This window comes from Suillus subaureus (assembly GCF_016647635.1).
Source record: "Suillus subaureus strain MN1 chromosome Unknown BJ212scaffold_60, whole genome shotgun sequence".
Lineage (NCBI taxonomy): Eukaryota > Fungi > Basidiomycota > Agaricomycetes > Boletales > Suillaceae > Suillus > Suillus subaureus.
This window is the reverse complement of record NW_024538616.1, coordinates 49,605-71,437: the sequence shown is the minus strand read 5'-3', so window position 1 is coordinate 71,437 and position 21,833 is coordinate 49,605. Positions and strand designations below refer to the sequence as shown.

The following is a 21,833-nucleotide window of genomic DNA, read 5'->3' as shown; positions in this document are numbered from 1 at the left end:
CGAATAATTATATGTCAGCTGCAACTTGAGCTTGAGCACCGAATGACCAAGATCATATGATTTGAGAGACACAATGTGTGAGAAGACGAGTGGGTCATGAAGACCTCGCAAAACTACAGACTAGGTCAGCCAAATACTCTAGAGATAAATCGAAAGCGAATATTACTAACGTGGCATCAATTTGCTTAACCTGAGGAAGTGTCAGCATTATCCTCCATCTGTAACCTGTACCTTCAGCCCGCTGACAAGGGTTGCCTTCCAGGTAAATCATTTCAAGGGATGCCATATTCTTTGTTATGCTCAGTGTTCGTGAGAATGACTAGACGGAAACAAATGATCTAAAGCATACACCTATGTACAAGTCATGCGAGTTAAGCAGTATATTGCAGGCCCTGGTCTGCATAGGTCAAGTTAAAGAATACAAGCGTAAGAGATAGAGTATATATAAAGGGATTAAAGCGGAGCTTTAATAAATGAACCGGAGATAGAAAGTAAATAGCAAATCAGAAAAGAGAAAAGAGAATTGTACGATGGAATGTCATAGAATGTCTAAGAATGATTAGTAATCGTGAATAAGTGAAGAGGTGAAAGGAAAAGAATAGAACTGTAACATTACCCCCGTTGTAAGGGTAGTAGGCACCGACTACTATCAAAGGAGACGATGCAATTGTTTATAATTAGTAAGAAGTTTAGAAGTGTTACCTAGTTCAGCTTCTTTCATCCATTCGTTCTTGGAACTTGGGAATCCCTTCCATTTTACATAATATTGTCTTCTAGATGAAGATCCGCGGTGTCCGACGACCGCTTCGACTTCATGTTCTTCTTTGCCGTCAATTAAGTCAGGAGGCGGTGGAATATAGTTAGGGCTGTGGGTATCATTCTCTTTGTAAGGAGAAAGGAGTGCGGCATGGAATACAGGGTGAATGCACCATTGCGCGGGAAGTGCAAGTCGATAGGTTATAGGGGATAATACATCAGTGATGATAAAGGGTCCTTCTCGTTTAGGAGTGAGTTTGCGATTAGGGTACCCAAGATGTAGGTTCTTGGCTTCTAGCCAGACTTTGTTGCCTTTAGAGAATGGTATGAATTTAGACGTGATTCATTGACGCATAGTGTTACGTGCGAGTTCATGAGTGGCTAGTGCTTCGTCGCGTGCTTTATTAAGCAGAGAGAGTCGTTGTTCGATATTAGGAATGTCAGATTTCGGATGAGAGTCAGGGAGATGACATGGGTGATAACCTATCATAAGATAGAAGGGAGAGGTACCACATGCTGAATGGTGATGCAAATTATGAACGAATTCGGCTAATGGCAACATGGGCACCCAACTGGTTTGGTCATTGGTGCAAAAGATCTGGAGATAGACTTTGAGTTCTTGGTTTACTCGTTCGGTCTCTCCATCACTCTGGGGATGGAATGCGGTGGAAAGGGAGTTCTTGTATCCGAGGAGTTTTCCGAGTTTGACCTGGAATCGGGAAGTGAACTGAGGTCTGTGGTCAGAGATAATTTTATCGTAAAGTCCATATCTAGAGAAAACTTTAGAAAAGAAAATGTTTGCGATGCCTTCAGTGTCTATTGTCTTGAGACAAGGGGTGAAAACTACCCCCTTCGAAAGTCCATGGTTGACCATGACCATGATGCTGTCAAAGCCATCGGAGAGTGGGAGGTCAGTGATAAGATCAACTGAGCAATGAGCGAAGGGTCGGTTGGAAATGGGAGCAGGAATAGGGGAAAGTGGCAGAGTAGAAGGGTGCGTGTTTACTTTATTCTGTTGGCAGATGCAACAGCCTTCTACGAAGTTCTTGATGAATGTGGCTAGGCCTGGCCACCAATAGTCATGAGACAGAAGTTCCTGGGTTTTGAAGCATCCAGGGTGTCCTACAGTAGGAGAATTGTGGTGTAAGGAAGTGAGTTCTCATTGGAGATCTCCAGGGGGTACATAGGTAAGTCCTTTAAAGGAAAGAATTCCGTCGCTTAATTTCCAATTGGAAAGAGCGGAGGGGAGGGGAGGAGGAATAGAGGAGTCTGTGAGCGCTTGAAGCACTGTATGTACTATGGGGTCAATAGAGGAAGAAATACGTAATCTGTCTGTAAAAGAAGTGTCAATGACATTGATGAACATTGAATCAGGGAGGAGTTGAATACTAATATTATCCTTTTCATCACTATCGACTGGAAGGTGATCCGTTCTACAGGAAAGGAGGTCAGGAATAATGAGTTCTTTCCCAGGTACGTGTTGAATTTGGAGTTCAAATTGGGAAAGGAAAGTCTGCCATCTTGCTTGGCATCAGTTAAGGTCTTGTATGTCTCTGAAATAAGTAAGGTTTTTGTGATCAGTTTGTACGATGACGGGATAGGGGGAACCGAGAAGATAATGTCTCCATGCTTTCAAAGCATGGACAATCGCGAGTAATTCTCGATCATATATCTGGTAATTTCGTTCAGCGGGGTTAAAAGATTGTGATAAAAATGAGCATGGGAGCCAGTCTCCATTATTGTTCTTTTGTAAGAGTACTGTGCCTGTAGCATATAGTGAAGCATCAGTGGCAATCGCGAAAGGGGAATTTTTGTCAGGAATTTGAAGGATAGGAGAGGAAGTGAAGATACACTTCAGCTTATTAAAAGCTTCCTCGTGTTCAGGGGTCCAAGAGAATTCTTCATCTTTCTTGGTTAGGTCAATCAGGGGTCTGGCAATTGAAGAATAGTCAGCAATAAACCGTCGGTAAAAGTTAGTGAATCCAAGGAATGACCGGACTTCCTTCACTTTTGTGGGAGTCTTCCATTCGGATATACCCTTTAATTTGGTGGGGTCCATGGCAATAGAACCGGGTTTGATGATCATGCTGAGGTATTCGATGTCGGTTACATTGAAAGTACATTTTTTGGGTTTTAGATGGAGGAGGTTGTTGCGGAGTTGTTGGAGTACCTTGTGAGTGCGGATACGATGGGTTTCTTCATCTCTAGAAAAGATTAGTATATCGTCCATGTATATAATGATCCACCCTTCTTGAATCATGTCTCTGAACAAGTCGTTCATCATAGACTGAAAGGTGGCGGGCGAGTTACACATTCCAAAGAACATAACTGTGGGTTCAAAAAGTCCCCTGGAAGTGGTGAAGGCTGCCTTCCATTGGTCAGATTTTCTCATGTGTACGTTATTATAGCCCCATCGAATGTCCATTTTGGTGAATATCTTAGTGTCCTTCAGCTTATCTATAAGGTCAGAGATTAGCGGTAAAGGGTAGTTATTCTTAACCATGTGTTCGTTTAGGTAGCGATAATCTTGGCAAGGTTGGAGGGAACTGTCTTTCTTCCCAACAAAGAAGAATGGAGAGGATTGGGGGGATTCGGAAGGAACAATTGTTCCTTTAGCTAGATGTTCATCAATGAAATCGTTCATAGCCTTATCTTCTTTGGCGTTAAGTGGATAGATCTTGCATTTCCGTGGTTCGAAAGATTCCTTGAGGTCAATCTTGTGGTCATATTTATGTTCTGGAGGAAGAGTACCATTAGCTATGTCACCAAATATGTCTTTATATTGTTGAAATCCTTGGGTACAAGTTCTTCGAAAGTTTTCTTTGGTTTAGTGGCGTCCTGAGCGAGGGTTTGTGAGATGTTGTCGGTTTTCCGGATATAGGTATAGAAATCGTCATCGTCATTGATGGGATCTAGAAGGTGTGGGAGAGTTTCATTAGCAGGGTCCCATTCTGGTTCTAATCCTTCTAGAGTGTCATAAAAGATGTCTTCGTCTTCTTCAATTTCTTCAATAAATGCTTTTTTCAGGGTACGCTCCCTTAAGCAGACTTCTTGACTAGTCCAATTGATATCTGGGTTTTCTTTCTTTAGCCAAGTCATTCCCAGGATAGCGTCTTCTCCTCCTAGAGAGGTTACAAAGAATCACTTCCTCATAGGGATATCTTTGATTAAGAATGAAAGTTCACAGTACCGTGTGATTCTTCCAGCTTTATTCAACATGCCGTCTACATTATGCACAGGTATTGGGGTTTCAAGTTTGTGCGTGCGAATGTTCTCTTTGAGGATGAACTTCTCGTCGATAAATTCGCCTTCTGCACCACAATCAATTAGAGCGGCGGCTATGGTGGTTTTCTCGGTTTTCTTCGATCTGATGGTTAACAGCAAATGAATAGAATTAGTATTGCCAACAGATTGTACTACTAGTCTGATTCTGGGAGTTTCTGACACCGTGGCAGGCTCCCCAGTTTTCTTCATCTGGCGTGCTTTAAACGCCTTCCATTCTTGAAATTCCTTGTAATTGTCGTCAGATGACTCCTTGATTACCTTTCTGGTATTGGTCGTAACCATCGGGTGGTTAGGGCAGTCTGTGGCTAAGCCCTTTTTGCTGCACTTGAAGCAGAGGCCACCCTTGTGCCTGCGCTCCTGTTCTTGAGGAGTAAGGTAAGTCTTCCTCATCTTCTTCTCACCTTCTTCATCGTCTATCTCTACTTTATCTATATCCATAGTGTACGGATCTTTCGCTTTGGTATAGGAAGGAGGTGCTATTAAGGTCCTTCATACCTCAACGTCTAAGGCTTTCTCTAGCCACGTCTTGATGGTGGTGGGAGTCGTTTTGAAGGCATATATAGCGGAGACTATCTCTTGCTTAAGCCCATTTCTAAAGAACATAATTTTTGTGTTTTCTTTGGAGATGCCGGTATCGGCTAGGATGGTTCGGAATAGAGAAGCGTAAGCGGCTACACTACCGGTTTGTCTGAGGGAAGAGATGCGACGAATCGCAGTTTGTTCAACGTTCTTAGGGAAGAAAGTGGATTTAAATTGCTTAGCAAAGTCTTCCCAGGTTCCGTAGGTCTTTGCTGCAACAGCAGCTTTGAGCTGGCCTTTGGCCCATTTAGCAGCCTCGCCTTTGGTCATAAGGCTGAGGGTGAAGATAACTTTTTTCTTGTCATTATCGTAAACTTCATCATTCATATCTAGGTATGTCTCGACTTGAAGCGTCCATCCCTGAGCAAGGCAGGTGTTGCCATTGAAGGGTGAGGGGGTCTTTCCGATCTCTTTAGGCATGGTGGGTGTGGAGGATCGTTCATAGGTTTGGGTATGGAAGTTCCAAACTTTGTTCTTGGGTGCTGTACTAGCATAATAGGCAGCCCACTGGTCAATGGAGTATCTGGTGCCCTTGGCGTCAATCTGATAGAACTCTTGTTCTTCTTCATCCCAGGTAAAACTGGGAGGAGTCGGGGTGATCAGTGGAATGGTGTTCTGTTCTGGGCGCAAGTTCTAGGGAACCGCACAGTAAAGAGTGAACTTGACCTTTTGTTACAGTGGCTCAAAAAACTGTCCGCATGTTTTGACATTTTTCACTATCTATGATATTGTGTGAGAATGAACAAATGCCTCAAGGACATGCTTATACCACATTGTAGTATGGCTTCAGGGCTTTCATTTGAGCCCTACACCGTGGGAATCGGTGGAGATATGGTGGAGACATAAGGCTTACAAAATCATGACTCATGCGGACAGTTTTTTGAGCACATATTAAAACTATATAAATCATCATTTATGACACCATAACAATCATGCCACCATTAAATAAATTATAAAGTGGTGTCATTATGTCATTTTAAAACCATATCTAACTATACAAACCAAAAATTTCCATATGTCATGGTTATATTCACCATGAAAGCCACCTCCCCTGCTCAAAGGGATAATATCCTCTCTCTTTCCTATTCTGGCCTCTCTGCTTGTCAAATTTCCCCTAGAACTGGAGTATCCAAGTCCACTGTGGCCAAGTTCATCAAAGAAAGTCACACAGATAAGGAAAACTTCTGTGAAGGGTGTCCATCCAAGCTCACCTCTACTGATAGAAGGGCTATTATTCAACATATCACTACAGGAAAGGCTGATAATGCTGTCCAGGCCACCTATTACATCAATTCCACCATCACATTCTCTGTCTCTTCACACACTGTGAGAAACATTCTCAAGACAGCTCATCTCAGGTCAGTAACAAGGAAGAAAAGGCTCTCCTCTCTATTACACATATGCAGAGAGGACTAGCACCCTTCTTTTTTCACATATATACCTTGCCATCTGACCCAATCCTATTTATTGTGGTCTTATATGATCATATAACATGCTTCCAGTCCATGTAATCCAATTCTGATGGGCTAAGGCAAAGGTTAGTCATCTCTGTTTATGTGTGATAGAGAGGAGAGCCTTTTCTTCCTTGTTACTGACCTGAGATGAGCTGTCTTGAGAATGTTTCTCACAGTGTGTGAAGAGACAGAGAATGTGATGGTGGAATTGATGTAATAGGTGGCCTGGACAGCATTATCAGCCTTTCCTGTAGTGATATGTTGAATAATAGCCCTTCTATCAGTAGAGGTGAGCTTGGATGGACACCCTTCACAGAAGTTTTCCTTATCTGTGTGACTTTCTTTGATGAACTTGGCCACAGTGGACTTGGATACTCCAGTTCTAGGGGAAATTTGACAAGCAGAGAGGCCAGAATAGGAAAGAGAGAGGATATTATCCCTTTGAGCAGGGGAGGTGGCTTTCATGGTGAATATAACCATGACATATGGAAATTTTTGGTTTGTATAGTTAGATATGGTTTTAAAATGACATAATGACACCACTTTATAATTTATTTAATGGTGGCATGATTGTTATGGTGTCATAAATGATGATTTATATAGTTTTAATATGTGCTCAAAAAACTGTCCGCATGAGTCATGATTTTGTAAGCCTTATGTCTCCACCATATCTCCACCGATTCCCACGGTGTAGGGCTCAAATGAAAGCCCTGAAGCCATACTACAATGTGGTATAAGCATGTCCTTGAGGCATTTGTTCATTCTCACACAATATCATAGATAGTGAAAAATGTCAAAACATGCGGACAGTTTTTTGAGCCACTGTATGCTCAGTGTTCATGAGAACAACTAGACAGAAACAAATGATCTAAAGCATACACCTATGTACAAGTCATGTGAGTTAAGCAGTATATTGCAGGCCCTGGTCTGCATAGGTCAAGTTAAAGAATACAAGCGTAAGAGATAGAGTATATATAAAGGGATTAAAGCGGAGCTTTAATAAATGAATCAGAGATAGAAAGTAAATAGCAAATCAGAAAAGAGAAAAGAGAATCATACAATGGAATGTCATAGAATGTCTAAGAATGATTAGTAATCGTGAATAAGTGAAGAGGTGAAAGGAAAAGAATAGAACTGTAACATTCTTGAGCTGCGGCTCAAGGGCTCACAGATCAGTAATCTTGTTGTTATTGAGCTGACCATAAAATGAGATTTTGATTCCGTCGCAGTCAAGAAACACGTACCCAGAGCTCCTCTAGAGATACCAGATGCGATATATTTTCGATCGCTAGAACAAAGTTCACGCCAACGTCAAGCATTCTCAGCTTTGTCTGCGCAAGAGCTTGACCATGACAGCGGGAACAATTGACTGAATACCTACGTTGTTCTCAAGACCTTCCAAACGCTCGACTCCATTGTGGCTCAGGTAGAGCTCTTCCAAATCAGCTAATTGATCCAGACCCTCGATCTTTGTGATCCTGTTAGACTGAAGAGACAATATTTTCAATCTGCTCAGTGTACTCAGATTCTGTTGTATCGTATGACTTTGAGCATCAAACTATGATAATATGATGCACTGTACTGCACCTCTAGTTTCGTGAGCTTGTTCTTTCCCAGCCACAATTCCTCCAGGTTGACCAACGCATCCAACCCTTCGATATGCTGGAGTACCAGCGTGAGCTACCCCTGCGAACGATCGACTGATCGGCGCAAATTACCCGTATTCTATTTCCCCCAAGTTCAAGACTTCTTAGTGTCGCTCCCACAGATTCTAAGCCGGTGATTTTGGAGATCTTGTTTTGAACGAAATACACGATCTTCAAGGAACGTAGATGCGACAGTGCTTCCGGCACTTATCGTAGAAGGTTGAATGAAAGATCCAGAATGCTACGCGACTTAAGAACCCATCAGAGACTTAAGGTGAGAGAAACGTTACTCACGTTAGAGCCGACATATCGTCTAATGTATCTCCCACAGTTTTGAGTTTATTATCGTACAGGTCAAGCTCTTCAAGCTGCGTGAGCAGCTTAAAAACCTCTGGATCTAGATGCGATATAGCGTTTTGTCTGAGACATAGCTTCCTCAGGTGCCTTGCGAACCGATCGAGTCGAAGATTGGCCAAAGAGCTCAACCGCGAATGCACGAGCTCTAATTCCTAGTCGTGCATGCCTCGATTAGGTAGACGATGAAAGACCGCGTAAGTACGCACATCAGTTTCGTCCGGAAAGTCTTCCAACAGATCACCATCATTTGTTTGTGATCCATCTGCCTCGGCTTCCCCATCGGAGTCACCGTCTACCGCAGAAAGTGGTAATGCGACACGGGCTGTGGTGCTATCAACGGGTCAAGATGCATTGAACTGGAGCTTGGCATCGGAGCTCACCGTCCAACGACTGCAGTTTTTTCATGACTCGTGCACTCTACTGATTGTTCATCCGGCCGGTGCATGATGAGATGCGACATAGCATGACCTTGCAAGCAAAATGGCTTTTTGTCTCAACACCAAATAAAGTCACTCGTTTTCCCAGAATAAATTGCGCTGCTATTATTTGACCCATTCGAAGCAGTCATGTTTGCCATATTCTACAGATCAAGTCCTGTTATGTGCACACTGCACATCCTGCATTTACTATGAGCAAATATGCATTCGCAGTTCAATACTGCTCCCTTCAGGCCCTTAGCTAGTACCGGAAATCCACGACCAGCCCCTGTCGCTAAGAAATGGAAGCCAGACAGCGCATCCAATGCAACCGCTGTCAAACGAGCGCGCCCACTGGCAGGACTGCATGGATCAGGACCCTTGCGATTTCTCAACTCATTCCAATCCACGAACCCTGTAGAACCGCCTCGTGCATTTGATCCTGGGATGACTGTAGCAGAGTCGGAAGAACTCACGAGACAGCTGCAGCGCCGACACCGTTTCAGAACTCTGGATACAACGCTACTAATGGACCACGACCACCTGTTGCGAGGAAACGGAAGCCTGACGGCGCATCAAATGCGACGGCAACCACGACACTCTCATCTTACAGCAGACACCCCGTATTTCTGAGCCTGACTTGACCGTGGCGGAATCAGAAGAACTCGCAAGACGGTTGAAGCACCCTGACTGAGTGTTCACCACTGAAGGATCGGGAGAGGCGCGGGAAAAGACTTGCGACACTGCAAGTATTGATGATGAAGACGAGGGTGCATATATATGCATCCTTCGACATCACGGTCATTCAAGGCAACATGAACCATGAGAAGGCATACCTGCCTCGGAAGATGAAGAAGCACAACTCCACGACTCTCTCTGTCCCCTCAGCTAGTGTCATTCCCTCGGCCCCTTGCGAATTCAGGAGTGGAGACATTCATTCCCTCAGGTTGGGTATTGTCAGCCTCTCGCGCTTCCTTGGTGACCCGAACAGATGCAAATGCCAAACACATGGAGACAGGTGCAAGTGTTGGCGAACGCACAGTGCCGGTGATGATGGATGTAAATGTCTGATGACATTTACAAACGGGTGCGGGCAAGCGGGGGGTAGCAGAGAAGACAGGAAAAAAAGCTTGTCAGTAATGTGATTATATGGATACATGAAAACTCACCTAGACGAGTACAACAAGCGCAAGCATTGCACACATGAACGGGGATGCATGGAAACGGGCGCAGACAAGCGGCGGCATGAGCGGACGTGCCCAAACGAGCGAGAATGAGTGCTGGCAAAGACAAAACGAGCTGTTAGAGTTATAAACGCGAAAATCACACCTGCACCGGGGACACACAAGTGAAAAACCAACAGAGCAAAGAGCAGACAAGCGGGACACACAAGGACAAGCACAGACATGCGGGAACAGGTGCAGGTAGTGAGAGGAACATCCGTCAGTATTGTACATACATACATACTTATTTACTTAAAACTCGCCTAGATTCCAACTTCATGCGCAAGCAAGTGAAAACAGGCAGAGACGAGTGGAAGCGTTCGATAAACAAACTAGCGACTGGATTCACCTCCAGCCCTGTGAAAAGGTCAACATATTGGTGGACAATTGGGTGAGTATATGCAACTAGGATAGTTCGAATTAGGTAATATAAGTCCGAAGTCGTTTACTTAACTGTCATTGCCCCTTGTTACATGCATCAAACCTTGAAATGTCTGCATCAAACACTCATGACACGTCCACTTTGTTGTTGAAGATATCATCTCTACAGGCCGAACTTTCACATCTCCAACACCGGTATGATGCTTTACTTGCCACTAAAGAGCGTGCCGCCGAGAGGTACAAGGCCGACTACAAAAAGTGGCGAACTATCAAGCAGTGGCTTTGCGAGAGTTCCGATGGCAAGGAGATGCATCCATTACTAAAGGATAGCAACTATGATGTTTATCGGAGAGTCTCTAGCATCGACAAACGACGTAAATTTGAAGAAATAGGTCCGGACTTGAGTGCGTTTGACGAGGAGGAGAAGCAGATGTGCAAGACGCGTACGTACGCAGGCTTTCGCGCGTCTTCGTACTCAGCTGATGTTGCATTAGGTCCTGATGCTTTGGTTAAACAGCAGGAAGTACCATCAATTCTCCACACCTCGCGTAGAGAAACGACTGTTTCAACGAAAGTTGAGGTGCAACTCGCCACTCCATTCGAACCCCCGTTCCCGATACACGAATATTCTATTGGTAAAGACGTCCGCAACGAGGACCCACCAGCCGGTGCGTTCTTGTCAGTCTACATACACTTTGGCAACCTTCACCAATCTTAATGCAGGCACATCTGTGTTACAGAGTACCACCTCGCGTTGGGATCCGCCCAAGAGACGCGGGCGATATGCCCAAGCTACGTAAGTCTCTACCAGACCATGCTTGCTGACTTTTCCTGATTCAAAACAACAGTGATGCGATCACTATCAATTCACGCTTCACTATATGCAAAGAACGCAATCACGGCGTAGACTTCCAGTATGATGAAGTGGTCAAGAGCCGCGAGGGGCGAAAAAAGATGCTTGCTGACGATTGCGAATGTTGTCGTGATGTGCGTGTCTCATTTTTCGAAAAAATCGCTGTTACTCAATCTCCATGTGTGTTAAATAGTACTACGAAGGCGTTGGACCGCTGCCCAAGCCTCTCCAGCAACCGCTTTGGCGTTCACCCTCTTCAACACCTACTAAAAAACGCCGGTTATCCTTTGATAGCCTCTTCGACTGTAAAGAAAACCGCGACGACATCGAGCACCACAAGAAAAGGATATCACGACATCGGCACCATTGGTATCGTGCCAAGACACCACCCGGTTACTGGGACATTGGTTTCCCTGATACACAAGAGACAACTGACATCAACCGACGTGCCGCAGAGATGTATGCACAGAAATTGGTAGAGGTTGAGAGCGAAGCACGGTATGCTAACATTCATATTTCTCCTCTAGACTTCTCGGAACTGATGACATCGCGTAGGAGTGGAAAGGGAAGATATGTCGAACGGATAGCATGAGTATACAACACCTCTGGCAGGGCCATCAGGTAATATTATAGATATTTGTTCTCGGGACGATATGAAAAACTCGACCCAACATCACATACTACACAAGGCGAAATGGATCACAATCTTGCCCATACTGACTGTGTTCATGTTAGGATTTAATTCTGTCGACGACATCAGGGAGGCGCACCAGTTAAGCACCTCGATCACGAGAAAGTATGACTCACTCCCAAACCTCACAAACATCTACGCCACTGTGCCGCCCTTAATATTTTCACGGTTACCTAGGCTTTTCCGTCGGTCGGCGCACCAACTAGTCCTACCGCACTTCCAGCTGTAGATCTTTGACTCTCAGTATCAATGAAAAAGGCGAAAAATCATTGTGAATGCAAGCACCGTCTCCAGAATTGCATGCACTGATTTTAGTCGAACCATGCGTTCTTGTGGAGCTATCGTAAATCATATTGTAACGGTGCCGGCGCCGACTCGCTTATTCCTGGCGTGTTTTGTGTACATTGAACTAAACACAAATCAATCTTTGTATTTCATTTTGCGTTGGCAAAGGACTACTAATCCTATGTGATTCTACTGTCAATGTATGATATTCTGCAACTCGTAGACGTCTATCTTGACCAGCCATGTGTAAGCACGCTGGCTTACTGGAGTTCCCATAATCTACATAAATACTGTCTGCGATACTGAAACACAAGCTTTCAGTATCACCGCCTTTTGGCGTAACAGTTAAGAGACGACAGTCTTAGCTAAGTTACACCATGCTAGCCAAGTGGTAAGTACGATAGGACAGAAATATGTTGCAGGAATATTTTTCCTTTTGAATAGGGCGCCTTGAACAATATCCACTTCCCGGATCCTTCAAGGTCTATCTTGAGTGGTCACAGCCAACTGGCACCAGAACAGATTATTAGAAATCTAGATCTGCTCTCTTGGGTGGTGCGGAGTCGAAAAATGATTTTCCCTTGACATTCACTCATGGGTGGTTTTGTTGGAGGTTCATCTAACTGGTCTCAGCCAAGTGGTTACAATAGCAGAACCAAAATCTGTTTCTCTTGGACTGCGCAGGTTTGAAACCTCCTGACGACAAAGTTTTTTTGTACACCTTGACATTCACTCACTCATAGATGGTTTCCTCAGCAGCTCATCTCACTGGTCTTAGCCAAGTGTTTACCACAACAGAATCAAAATTTGTTTCTCTTGGCTTGTCCAGGTTCAAAACCTGCCGAACGACAGTTTTTTTCTTCTTCTATCGGTGATATTGACTCATGGATCATCATGGTTTCCTCGGAGGTCCATCTAACTGGTCTTAGCTAAGTGGTTCAAGTTAGCACAGCAGGGTCAAAATCTGTTTCTCTTGGAGTTGATCCAAAACCTGCTGAGAACAAATTTGTGGCGTATAGATTCGCGGAGGTCCATCTTAACCAAGCCCTATATTTATTGCGCCGAAGCCACAGCATAGAATCTTATAATAACCTTAGAGCAGCGTCCACCGGCGTGATTCTCGCGTGCCAGGGCGCAAATTTGGACCCCACTGCTCCGCTGCACCTGCTGGAGGCCGATTACTATACTTTCCTTTTGGAACATCTCTGCTCTATCTTGCTCCTAACATGCTGACGAGCGTCGAGTTCCCCGCTCTCAAAAATAGAATGCACTCTGCACCCTTTCCAGGTATCAGAGCACTCTCCGGAACTCAGATTCGATTCTTCTCTTCCATGCACTTTTCCCGCTGGTCGGCCAGTCTATTACTCTTCAGGTCCTTGCCCGCCTGGCCAATACCAACGAGCTCGTGGACCTCTTCACATACAATGTTGGGTCAACATTGTCCACTATGAGTTCCCAGAACATCAAGCATTGGGCTCTTCAAGCTCCTCTGGGTGATTAACCTTAATTATTTCCCAGGCAGTCTAATATTTCAAGGCTCGGCCATCAGTGCTATAAAAGTTTGTAGCATCAACCATAAGACCGCTGCGCACCTTCGATACTCAATGCAACCCGCCGGGCCTCCCATCCGCTCACTGAGTTTAAACGTGAACGTTCACGCCGTTTGGTGCCTGCCAGTTTCCGTTTCCGTTCCTGCTTACATATGGCGTCCAGCAAACGCCTCGCACGCACAACTGAGCTGTACTACTCGACTCGATCTCTGTCGCGATCATGATTCATTCAATACAGCTTGAGTTTTCACGTTCAGCACCTCCGCGAGAGTTCCGATTTTCGCTGCATGCAGACAACGCCTCGCACTTAAACCTACTCAAACTATCTTGTGTTTCAATACAGCTCATCCACATTTACAATATATCACACACGCAGATGCTGTTTTCGCATGATAAGATAGATGGTAATCTACTGCATACTGATGTATAAAAGAATTCTTCTATGTGGAAGTAAATCTGCACAGATCGACAAGACGATTGGCAATCACTTGTGTGTGATGGTCTGTACATGAAAAGCAATTCACCTTCACATCTGGAGGTAGTGAACTTCAGGACAGTTTCTCAGTCTCTTCGCAGCTTGCTCTGCAGTAAGATCTCTCTGCGGTTCTGCCATGACTTCAAAGCTATCAATTATATTAGCTTATGTCGACAAGCCAACAATTTGTGGTGGAACTCACCCTGCCAAAAATTTGCGCACGCTAGCACTCCGTAGGAGTGGAGGCTCAAAGTGCACATGAAGATGTGCGACATCGTCTGCATCTTGTACATACATCCCATCATCATCTCGACGTGGGGGAAGGGGTCGTTGATGAACGCCCATCGCATATGCAAACGAACAGGAGAATATGTTATCGTAACGCTTCGTCACGCGCGATATTATGTCTGCAAATGCGTACTTCTCATCAGCTGTAAAGTGCACAAAGGACGAAATATGCCGTTTGTGAGGGATCACTGGGATATCGGGTTCAGAGCTAGTATTTGCCACAAGTAAGCAACCTGTAACACACCCATGATTTCGAAGGGCCAATACGCCCACCACGGTACAAGCGCAACGAAATGCTCATTTGTGATGACTACGCGTCCTTCATCTTCTGTAACGGACAACTCGTGATGCACATACTCGCACAATAGGCATGCATGTCCGTCAGGCCCAGTTGGAACGCCAGGGCGCACGTCGGTGGTAGAGGCATAGTTGCGCAGAGAAGCAAGCTCCTTCGCGGGAAGGGTGGGCACAGTGGAAAGAGACCATACTTGGCTGTGGGGATGCGGGTTGGAACACCCCATCATTGCTCCCTTGTTCTGTTATGAAGTGAGGACTTATGCGATGATCTGGTCAAAGTTAAATACTTCAAAGATCTGCACATATTTAATGCCAGGCTCAGTCCCCCTTCTCATGTAAACACGAGTCCACTCATCCACGATATTCTCCACGTCCGACAGAGATAAGGTCGGTAGACTAAGGTCGTGCCGGGGATGAAAACATACAACATCGCATCCGCCCTGGATTGGCTCGGCAGTTAGGAGCGGATGTGCAGCCGGAGGTGTAACAGGTCCAGGTGGTGGGAGAACGGCAGCGTAATCGTTCTCGAATGCCATGGTGGAAGTGTACATTTCGTTCACCTTGCCACCCGCCCGAGTGTTCCCAGGGCACAAGTAACATGCGGGATCGTACTGGGGGAGGTGTGACGGCTCTGCGGGCTCAGTCTGACCTAGCCAAGGACGCTTGGTGCGATGAGGTGAGACGAGAACGTGTGTGTTAGTCAATGGGTTATCTGCGACCGCATCATGGTTATCTGTCTCCCCAAGGTCATCTTATGGCGATCAATGAGAGGACTTACAACGTCTGTGCGGATGTGTGGTTGGGTCAAAGGGCTCCATACTGATGTTAAGAAACGTCGAACTTTGAAGGCAGACTCAAACGACAAGCCGCGATGACTCTTGGCAACAAAACTTGGTTATCCAAGGAGACTCCATGATGCGTGAGATCTAGATGCGTGTGTAATATACAACTTGTAACAGGCAGCTTGAACTGGTGTTCACGAAATACTAGTATCGTAGATCAATTTGACTTCCTAATACTGGGGCACAAGACAACAGTCTTTCTTGTTCCTTTCCAACACACGTGTTACTTGACTGGTAAAGATAGTTATCATCTACTTCAAGACGAGATGTTCTCAGATCACGCTAACCACGGTCTTCTACACAGATACTTGGCTCTCTGTGATAGATACAATAAGTAGCACCAAAGCTGCCGAAACCATAGGTGTATTGCCATCGACAGCCATAACCGCTCGGCGCTCGTGAGTCGTGTGAAATGAAACACCTACCGGCCGTCGATAGTATTGACCGCTACTCATGTTATGAAAATTGAGCTTAGTCAAATGATGGAAGGTGTCCTTGGCCGAACAGACTATGCACTTAATGTGAGTTGAATGACACACTACCTTCCGCTTCCCGAGGCTGCCCTCGATAACAGCGCTACGTCAGCTCTGAATAACGATCAGTGCTGAGGCTATCCTCCTTCCTATGGTCGCCAAGAAAGGGCGTGCTGAAATAACGCATCACTGTATTACATACCCTCTAGGTCTGGCGATAGAGGTGCCATAAGAAAGACGTGGACTGTGTCACACCGTTTATGTTATCGAGGACCCGTTGAATACCCATAGTTGTCGGTCGCGGACGCTATTTGAGTGTGTGATAAGACTGACGGGATATGCCCAACACGTGAAGGTGATTTTTGAGGTCAATAGTGCCCCTTGCCATCGAGGGTGAGAAGGCTAACAACAAGATCTCAGGGTAAACTACACATTTTTATTCATGATTTAGCCGATTTCGTGCTCGGCTAGCAACTGCAGAAAATCTCAGTTATGCAATAGAGAATCTCGAGACAAGCCGTATCTCACCATGTTTGGGATCCCATTAGATATGGGGTATATGTGGTTACAATTTTGACAGACCATCGCACCATCAGTAACATGGATCTAGGAAAAAGTTGGCATAGACTTGAAGAAGTGATCAAGATACCTGTGTACCTCCATCAAAACATGATGAAGCTTCTGAAGTAGCTCGTCGTCCATCATGTCTGGCTGTTCTGGAGGCAGCGATGTGTCTCCGACCTCAACAGGCCATGAGCACTCGCTTGGGCCTGTTATAAATTTGCACACACCTGCTTCGCAGCACTTACCAACGCAGTCCATTCCAATCGAGACAGCATATTCCGGATGAAGTCAGGGTTGAATTCTGCCTCTTGTAGTTCAACCTGGACATCCTGAAATACGAGTGGAAAATTATTTGTAGTGCATCCTTTGACGTGGCATGCAAGTAAATTGTGGGTGATCAGTCGAACCATGGTCGCTGTGAAGAACAGTGACGAAAGGATGTGCAGGATCGCTTTAGGATTTTTTCTTCAAAGTTTGATGATCTAAGACAGTCAGATCTGTCGACTTAGACTGTCACAAGCCAAATCAACAGCTTGTACATATACACTTCAAGTATCCTCGTCCTTCCATGCGTCCACCCTCGCCATCAATTCCAGAGAAAAGGTTTCTCTACGATGCTCTGAAGCAGTCCCTGCGACTAGATGGCCGTGATATGCTTGATCTCCGAACGCCGACTTTCACCTTTGGCCCTGAACTGGGTTGGGTAGAATGCGCCATGGGCAAAACACGGTGAGCATTTATGAAGATCCGTGCGTGTTATCAAGTACAAGACAGGTGCCAGTGTAATTGCACAATTAGACGCCAAAATGGTCAAGCCGCTGCCAGAGCGACCCTTTGAAGGCATCATCACAATACATTCTGAAATCTCTCCTATGGCGTCTCCAGACTATGAACCTGGTCGGTAGGTGCGTGCCATCTACGTATATTTTCTTTTTGCCATAATCAAAAATTCCACCAGGCCTTCAGAAGAAGAGGTCACCCTTACCCGCATGTTGGACAAGGTCCTCCGAAGAAGTGATGCTATCGACAAGGAATCTTTGTGCATATTGGCAGGTCAACGAGTAGGTCAAAGTCTTTGTCTGGCGAGTAAGATGACGTTGAATGAGTCAATAACGAAAATTTCAGGTCTGGCAGTTGCGATTGACGGTTCATGTCCTCGCTGATGCTGGTAACATACTCGACTGTTCGTGTCTCGCTGGTATCGTAGCTTTTAAGCACTTCAGAAAGCCGGAAGTGGAAGTTATCGGAGACGAAGTAATCGTCGTGCGTATTGAGACGACTTTACTGCTTATATTTTTGACTTTTTTCCAACAGCATTCACCATCCGAACGCGCACCCATCTCGCTTGCAATACATCACACCCCGTTCTGTATGACGTTCGCATTCTTCCCGGATGTATTGATGCGACCCGTAGTGGACCCATCTTTGCTTGAACAGAGGCTGAGTGCAGGTTTGATGAGCATAGCGATGAATGCTCAGCGCGAGATATGTGTCCTACACAAAGCAGGGGGGGTTCCGACGGCGCCAGAGGAAGTCCTACGATTAATTAACGTAGCCTCCATTCTGGTCAAAGATCTCGATAAGCGTGTCGAGGCCAGGCTGCTGGAAGACTGGGAGGGTAGGAAAGTTGAAGTGAGATGATAGCATTTATCAAGGTTGCTTCACTTTTCACAATATAGTGTAAATTGTTCCAAGCCAAATATTATGGGAAAAGACAAGACAACCGAAAACGTAATAATACGTCAATAGGGGAGACTCATAGTTTGTTTTCGTTACCTTCTGTCCCCGTTACACACATCATCAAAGTCGATTACTCAGTGTGGTCTTTGGGTCTTCAGTTGCATGTTACGTAAAGTCATCTCAGTAGTCCCGATTTCTGCAAAGCTTTCAAGGATCTCATTCAGACTACGTCATGGCCAAGCAGTTCTCGCTCTCGCTGGGCGTGTTCAGCCACACAGCAGTAGCCACCAGTTACCAGTAATACCAGGTTACTATGCGCGTAGCTACGCATCGCAGCCTCCAGGAGGTGCAGGGGGTGGTGGTGCTGGTGGTTTCCCTGGGTTTATGCAGCAGCACCAGAAAGGAGACGCGTTGAAGGAATATGTAAGTCTGTCGCCATACCTCATCTTATCACTCACATTTTCCTCAGAGTGTTGATCTGACGGAAATGGCCAGGAATGGGAAGTTAGACCCCACCATTGGGCGTGACGATGGTAAGTGCATGTATACCGTTGTAGCTTTGCCTCCCTTTTGAATTGTCTTTCTTGTAGAAATTCGCAGAACTATACAGAGTGAGTTGTACCCTACCAATTTGAAGGAATCATGCCAACTTCCCAAGTATTATCCCGACGTACCAAGTCTAATCCTGTGGTAGGTCGACTCCCGTCACATTCGGACGAAGACTAGATAGTTTTTGTAGTTGATCGGTCCCCCTGGTGTGGGGAAAACTGCCATCTTGGAGGGTCTCGCAAGCAGGATTGTAGCTAAAGAAGTACCAGAGGTACGTTCATCAGCTTCAGCGCCTACACGCACGCGATAACTACTAACGAAAGTCTGTTTAGTCTCTGGAGAATAAGCGTGTACTGTCAATTGATTTAGCAGCAATTATGGCTGGTTCCGGGATTCGCGGGCAGTTTGAGGAGAAATTCAAGGCTCTTATCCGTGATATTGAGGAGGTGAGCTACCATCCAATCCCTTCGGCAGCGGCCTTCTATTTAACTACATCAAAACATCAGGCAGGAAATGTGATCTGTTTCATTGACGAAGTCCGTAAGTAAACCTGCAGTTTTATCCTCGAAGAAAGCCGAATATTGTTTTAGATTCGCTTTTCAACCTAGGAAAAGCGGAGGGGAGCATTGATGCCGGCCAGATGATCAAACCTGCTCTAGCTCGTGGTCTCCAGCTCGTCGGAGCTACAACACGTATGTAGGACCTTTCTTTCGAGATAAGTTCTATGACAAGTCGTACCTAGCGGACGAATATAGGAAAACGATCGGTAAAGACGCAGCTCTCGAGCGCCGCTTTCAGCCTGTCTCAATCGATGAACCAACTGTTGAATCTACCATCTCAATTTTAAGAGGACTTAAATCACGTTATGAAGTGCACCATGGCGTCGAAATTGCGGACAGTGCTCTTGTCACAGGTCAGGATTAATATTTGCACTTTATCTTTAGTGCTTATGCAATCATTTACTAGCTGCTGTCTACAGTGCGCGCTACATATCAAACAGGTACTTGCCTGACAAGGCAATTGACCTTGTCGATGAAGCTGCTTCAGCTCTCCGCCTTGCTCAAGAATCAAAACCAGATGAACTGGAAGCGCTTGAGCGCGAGATCATGACCCTTCAAATTGAACTTGAAAGCCTAAAAAACGAAGTTGATGTTTTCAGCGTCGAGCGCAGGGCCAAGGTTGAGGAGGAGTTGCGCATCAAAAGGAGGGGGCGCAGGAGCTCACTGCTATCTGGCAAAATGGTGCAATCTATCCCGCTGTCAGTCAGATGCAATAGTTTCTAAATTCATCTCCAGAGCGGGCAAGACTAGATCGGATCAAGGTTCTCAAAAAGCGGCTGGAGGACGCAAAGCACGAACTCGAAGTTGCTCAGCGTCACGGTCAGTATGACAAAGCATCCCAGTTGCGCTTTGGCACAATCCCCGAGCTCGAACGACAGCTCCCAAAGGACAGCGAGATGAAGGACGATGCTGAAGAGAGTCCTCTGTCAATGCTGCATGACCGGGTTACAAGCAACGATATCGCTCGTGTCGTTGCGAAGGCCACAGGCATCCCTGTTCAAAACCTTCTGAAAGGTGAAAGAGACAAGCTCGTTCATGTTCGTCTCACTACCAGTCTCTATCTGAACTGTTAATGACTCTCAATAGATGGAGGGTGCCCTCAAAGAACGAGTTGTTGGCCAAAATCATGTTGTTGCTGCCATTAGCGATGCTGTCCGCATCTCACGTGCTGGTTTGCAGGCGCCGAACAGACCTGTAGCTTCGTTTCTATTCCTTGGCCCTACTGGTGTTGGCAAGGTAAACTGCGTGTTCGGCCTTGTCCGCTACATAATTCAGATTTTATGAACCCTCAGACAGAATTAGCAAAGGCACTAGCTGGGTTTCTTTTCAATGACGAGCAGAGAGGACTGTAAGTCCCGTCCAAAATATCCTTTCGACATTATACTCATGCAAATTTTCTAGTATCAATATTAACATGTCCGAGGTTCGTGGTTTAAATTTTTCGTTTCGCTGTTCTACATGACTGGTTCACATAAATTTACAGTACCACGACCGACACACGATCTCGAGACTAATTGGAGCCGCTCCAGGTTATGTCGGTTTTGAAGAAGGCGGTCAGTTGTTCTTTCATATGCCATTTAGTCTCATCCCTTGTGTGCAGGTCAGTTGACAGAAGCTGTTCGACGCAAACCGTATGGTAAGATGATCCAGTCCTAGTACCTACATCCCACTAATGCTTGCCCACAGCGGTCATTTTGCTTGATGAGCTTGAGAAGGCGCACAAGGTACTTCGTCTCTGCTTTGATAGTTCAAACTGTGCTTAAGGCCGCTTTTTACGAAGGATGTGGCCATGATCCTTCTACAAATACTCGACGAAGGCAGCATTACTGACAGTCAGGGGAGAAAAGTAGACTTCAAGGTATATAGTTCTTTGTCAATGAAGTATGGCACACTCAATCCATTCCTAGAACACCATCATTTGTCTCACAAGCAATCTCGGAAGTGATATATTAGCTCACAGTTCATCCTGTGATCCAGATGGTGCTGTCACGGAGGAGGCCAAGAATCTTGTCATGGAACGCACGACGGAATACTTTCCCCCTGAACTGCTCAATCGCCTTGACTCAATACTTGTTTTTAACAAGTTGTCTCGCCGATCAATTCTGGATGTCGTAGCACTAAGGCTGAAGGATGTTGCGTCACGCTTGAGGGACAGAAGAATAACGCTCGATATCGACGCAGAAGCTCGTAACTGGCTTGCCGAGAAGGGTTATTCTGATATCTATGGTGCCCGCGCGATCGCTCGCGTCGTACGTACTAATGTGTTGTTTCCTCTTGCGCAAAAGTTGTTGAGGGGAACAATCAGGTACGAGGATTATTGTGTGTTCCAAATTTTTCGCATGTGCTGATGCATATCCAACAGAAATGGTGATATTGTCCACATCACGGTCTCTGAGAGTGATTCTCTCGACATCAAGGACAATCACCCTCCTGACTCCAGCATTGTATCGAGAGAGGGTCATGATTAAAAGATGATGGTTTCACACTAGGTAATGTCAAGCACCACTCAGTTCTGTATCATGCTAGTGGCTCTCATGTATTTCTACGTTACGTCTATATAATGTGACGACAGCGTGTCTTGAAATTATGATCCTTACTGGACGAATACAGGTATTAATGTTCTGAGTCG

General features: G+C 45.5%; 7 protein-coding genes across 7 annotated transcripts; 2 read left to right on the top strand and 5 right to left on the bottom strand.

Moving 5' to 3' along the window:
- Positions 1-94: 94 nt before the first annotated feature.
- On the bottom strand, positions 95-286 carry BJ212DRAFT_1284624 (uncharacterized protein; the record flags this gene model as incomplete). The annotated part of the gene is made up of 1 exon (XM_041331834.1): positions 95-286. One exon carries the CDS (start codon positions 284-286, stop codon positions 95-97), a length of 192 nt encoding a protein of 63 aa, XP_041186840.1.
- A 6,808-nt stretch (positions 287-7,094) lies between these two features.
- On the bottom strand, positions 7,095-8,531 carry BJ212DRAFT_1394370 (uncharacterized protein). Its single transcript, XM_041337147.1, has 9 exons — positions 8,458-8,531; positions 8,284-8,407; positions 8,015-8,229; positions 7,966-7,969; positions 7,793-7,891; positions 7,662-7,736; positions 7,456-7,602; positions 7,319-7,405; positions 7,095-7,269 (listed from the first exon to the last, which is right to left on the bottom strand). The coding sequence occupies exons 1-9, from the start codon at positions 8,520-8,522 to the stop codon at positions 7,240-7,242; spliced, it is 846 nt and encodes a 281-aa protein (XP_041186839.1). The 5' UTR covers positions 8,523-8,531; the 3' UTR covers positions 7,095-7,239.
- A 745-nt stretch (positions 8,532-9,276) lies between these two features.
- Positions 9,277-10,120, bottom strand: BJ212DRAFT_940457 (uncharacterized protein). Its single transcript, XM_041344400.1, has 2 exons — positions 9,663-10,120; positions 9,277-9,467 (listed from the first exon to the last, which is right to left on the bottom strand). The coding sequence occupies exons 1-2, from the start codon at positions 9,956-9,958 to the stop codon at positions 9,428-9,430; spliced, it is 336 nt and encodes a 111-aa protein (XP_041186838.1). The 5' UTR covers positions 9,959-10,120; the 3' UTR covers positions 9,277-9,427.
- Positions 10,121-10,205: 85 nt separating this feature from the next.
- BJ212DRAFT_940429 (DNA repair protein endonuclease SAE2/CtIP C-terminus-domain-containing protein) lies at positions 10,206-11,753 on the top strand. The gene is made up of 6 exons (XM_041344399.1): positions 10,206-10,292; positions 10,342-10,540; positions 10,592-10,765; positions 10,821-10,893; positions 10,946-11,084; positions 11,144-11,753. Exons 2-6 carry the CDS (start codon positions 10,405-10,407, stop codon positions 11,540-11,542), a joined length of 921 nt encoding a protein of 306 aa, XP_041186837.1. The 5' UTR covers positions 10,206-10,292; positions 10,342-10,404; the 3' UTR covers positions 11,543-11,753.
- A 2,023-nt stretch (positions 11,754-13,776) lies between these two features.
- On the bottom strand, positions 13,777-15,542 carry BJ212DRAFT_1394342 (galactose-1-phosphate uridylyltransferase). Its single transcript, XM_041337146.1, has 5 exons — positions 15,315-15,542; positions 14,824-15,248; positions 14,484-14,775; positions 14,154-14,427; positions 13,777-14,099 (listed from the first exon to the last, which is right to left on the bottom strand). The coding sequence occupies exons 1-5, from the start codon at positions 15,352-15,354 to the stop codon at positions 14,003-14,005; spliced, it is 1,128 nt and encodes a 375-aa protein (XP_041186836.1). The 5' UTR covers positions 15,355-15,542; the 3' UTR covers positions 13,777-14,002.
- Positions 15,543-16,298: 756 nt separating this feature from the next.
- BJ212DRAFT_1284532 (uncharacterized protein) lies at positions 16,299-16,825 on the bottom strand (the record flags this gene model as incomplete). The annotated part of the gene is made up of 4 exons (XM_041331829.1): positions 16,299-16,325; positions 16,380-16,457; positions 16,509-16,592; positions 16,643-16,825. The coding sequence occupies 4 exons, from the start codon at positions 16,823-16,825 to the stop codon at positions 16,299-16,301; spliced, it is 372 nt and encodes a 123-aa protein (XP_041186835.1).
- Positions 16,826-17,786: 961 nt separating this feature from the next.
- BJ212DRAFT_1571040 (P-loop containing nucleoside triphosphate hydrolase protein) lies at positions 17,787-21,828 on the top strand (the record flags this gene model as incomplete). Its single annotated transcript, XM_041342060.1, has 21 exons — positions 17,787-18,033; positions 18,340-18,522; positions 18,686-18,706; positions 18,754-18,785; positions 18,835-18,915; positions 18,977-19,090; positions 19,151-19,184; positions 19,235-19,336; positions 19,387-19,557; positions 19,611-19,822; positions 19,849-19,885; positions 19,940-20,241; positions 20,291-20,440; positions 20,497-20,552; positions 20,606-20,627; positions 20,688-20,757; positions 20,805-20,840; positions 20,891-20,928; positions 20,985-21,062; positions 21,112-21,509; positions 21,567-21,828. 21 exons carry the CDS (start codon positions 17,787-17,789, stop codon positions 21,670-21,672), a joined length of 2,490 nt encoding a protein of 829 aa, XP_041186834.1. The 3' UTR covers positions 21,673-21,828.
- Between the last annotated feature and the right edge of the window lie 5 nt (positions 21,829-21,833).

Coding starts and splice junctions, on each gene's coding strand:
- BJ212DRAFT_1394370 (XM_041337147.1), bottom strand. CDS start 8,522: ATGCACCGGCCGGATGAACAATCAGTAGAGTGCACGAGTCATGAAAAA. Junction 8,230..8,283: donor ACTTTCCGGACGAAACTGAT/GTGCGTACTTAC, acceptor ATGCACGACTAG/GAATTAGAGCTCGTGCATTC. Junction 7,406..7,455: donor TGGAAGGTCTTGAGAACAAC/GTAGGTATTCAG, acceptor GCTCTTGCGCAG/ACAAAGCTGAGAATGCTTGA.
- BJ212DRAFT_940457 (XM_041344400.1), bottom strand. CDS start 9,958: ATGTATGTATGTACAATACTGACGGATGTTCCTCTCACTACCTGCACC. Junction 9,468..9,662: donor CGCTTGTTGTACTCGTCTAG/GTGAGTTTTCAT, acceptor CGGGTCACCAAG/GAAGCGCGAGAGGCTGACAA.
- BJ212DRAFT_940429 (XM_041344399.1), top strand. CDS start 10,405: ATGCATCCATTACTAAAGGATAGCAACTATGATGTTTATCGGAGAGTC. Junction 10,541..10,591: donor GAAGCAGATGTGCAAGACGC/GTACGTACGCAG, acceptor ATGTTGCATTAG/GTCCTGATGCTTTGGTTAAA. Junction 10,894..10,945: donor GGGCGATATGCCCAAGCTAC/GTAAGTCTCTAC, acceptor TCAAAACAACAG/TGATGCGATCACTATCAATT.
- BJ212DRAFT_1394342 (XM_041337146.1), bottom strand. CDS start 15,354: ATGGAGCCCTTTGACCCAACCACACATCCGCACAGACGTT. Junction 15,249..15,314: donor CACACATCCGCACAGACGTT/GTAAGTCCTCTC, acceptor ATGCGGTCGCAG/ATAACCCATTGACTAACACA. Junction 14,776..14,823: donor AATATGTGCAGATCTTTGAA/GTATTTAACTTT, acceptor ACTTCATAACAG/AACAAGGGAGCAATGATGGG.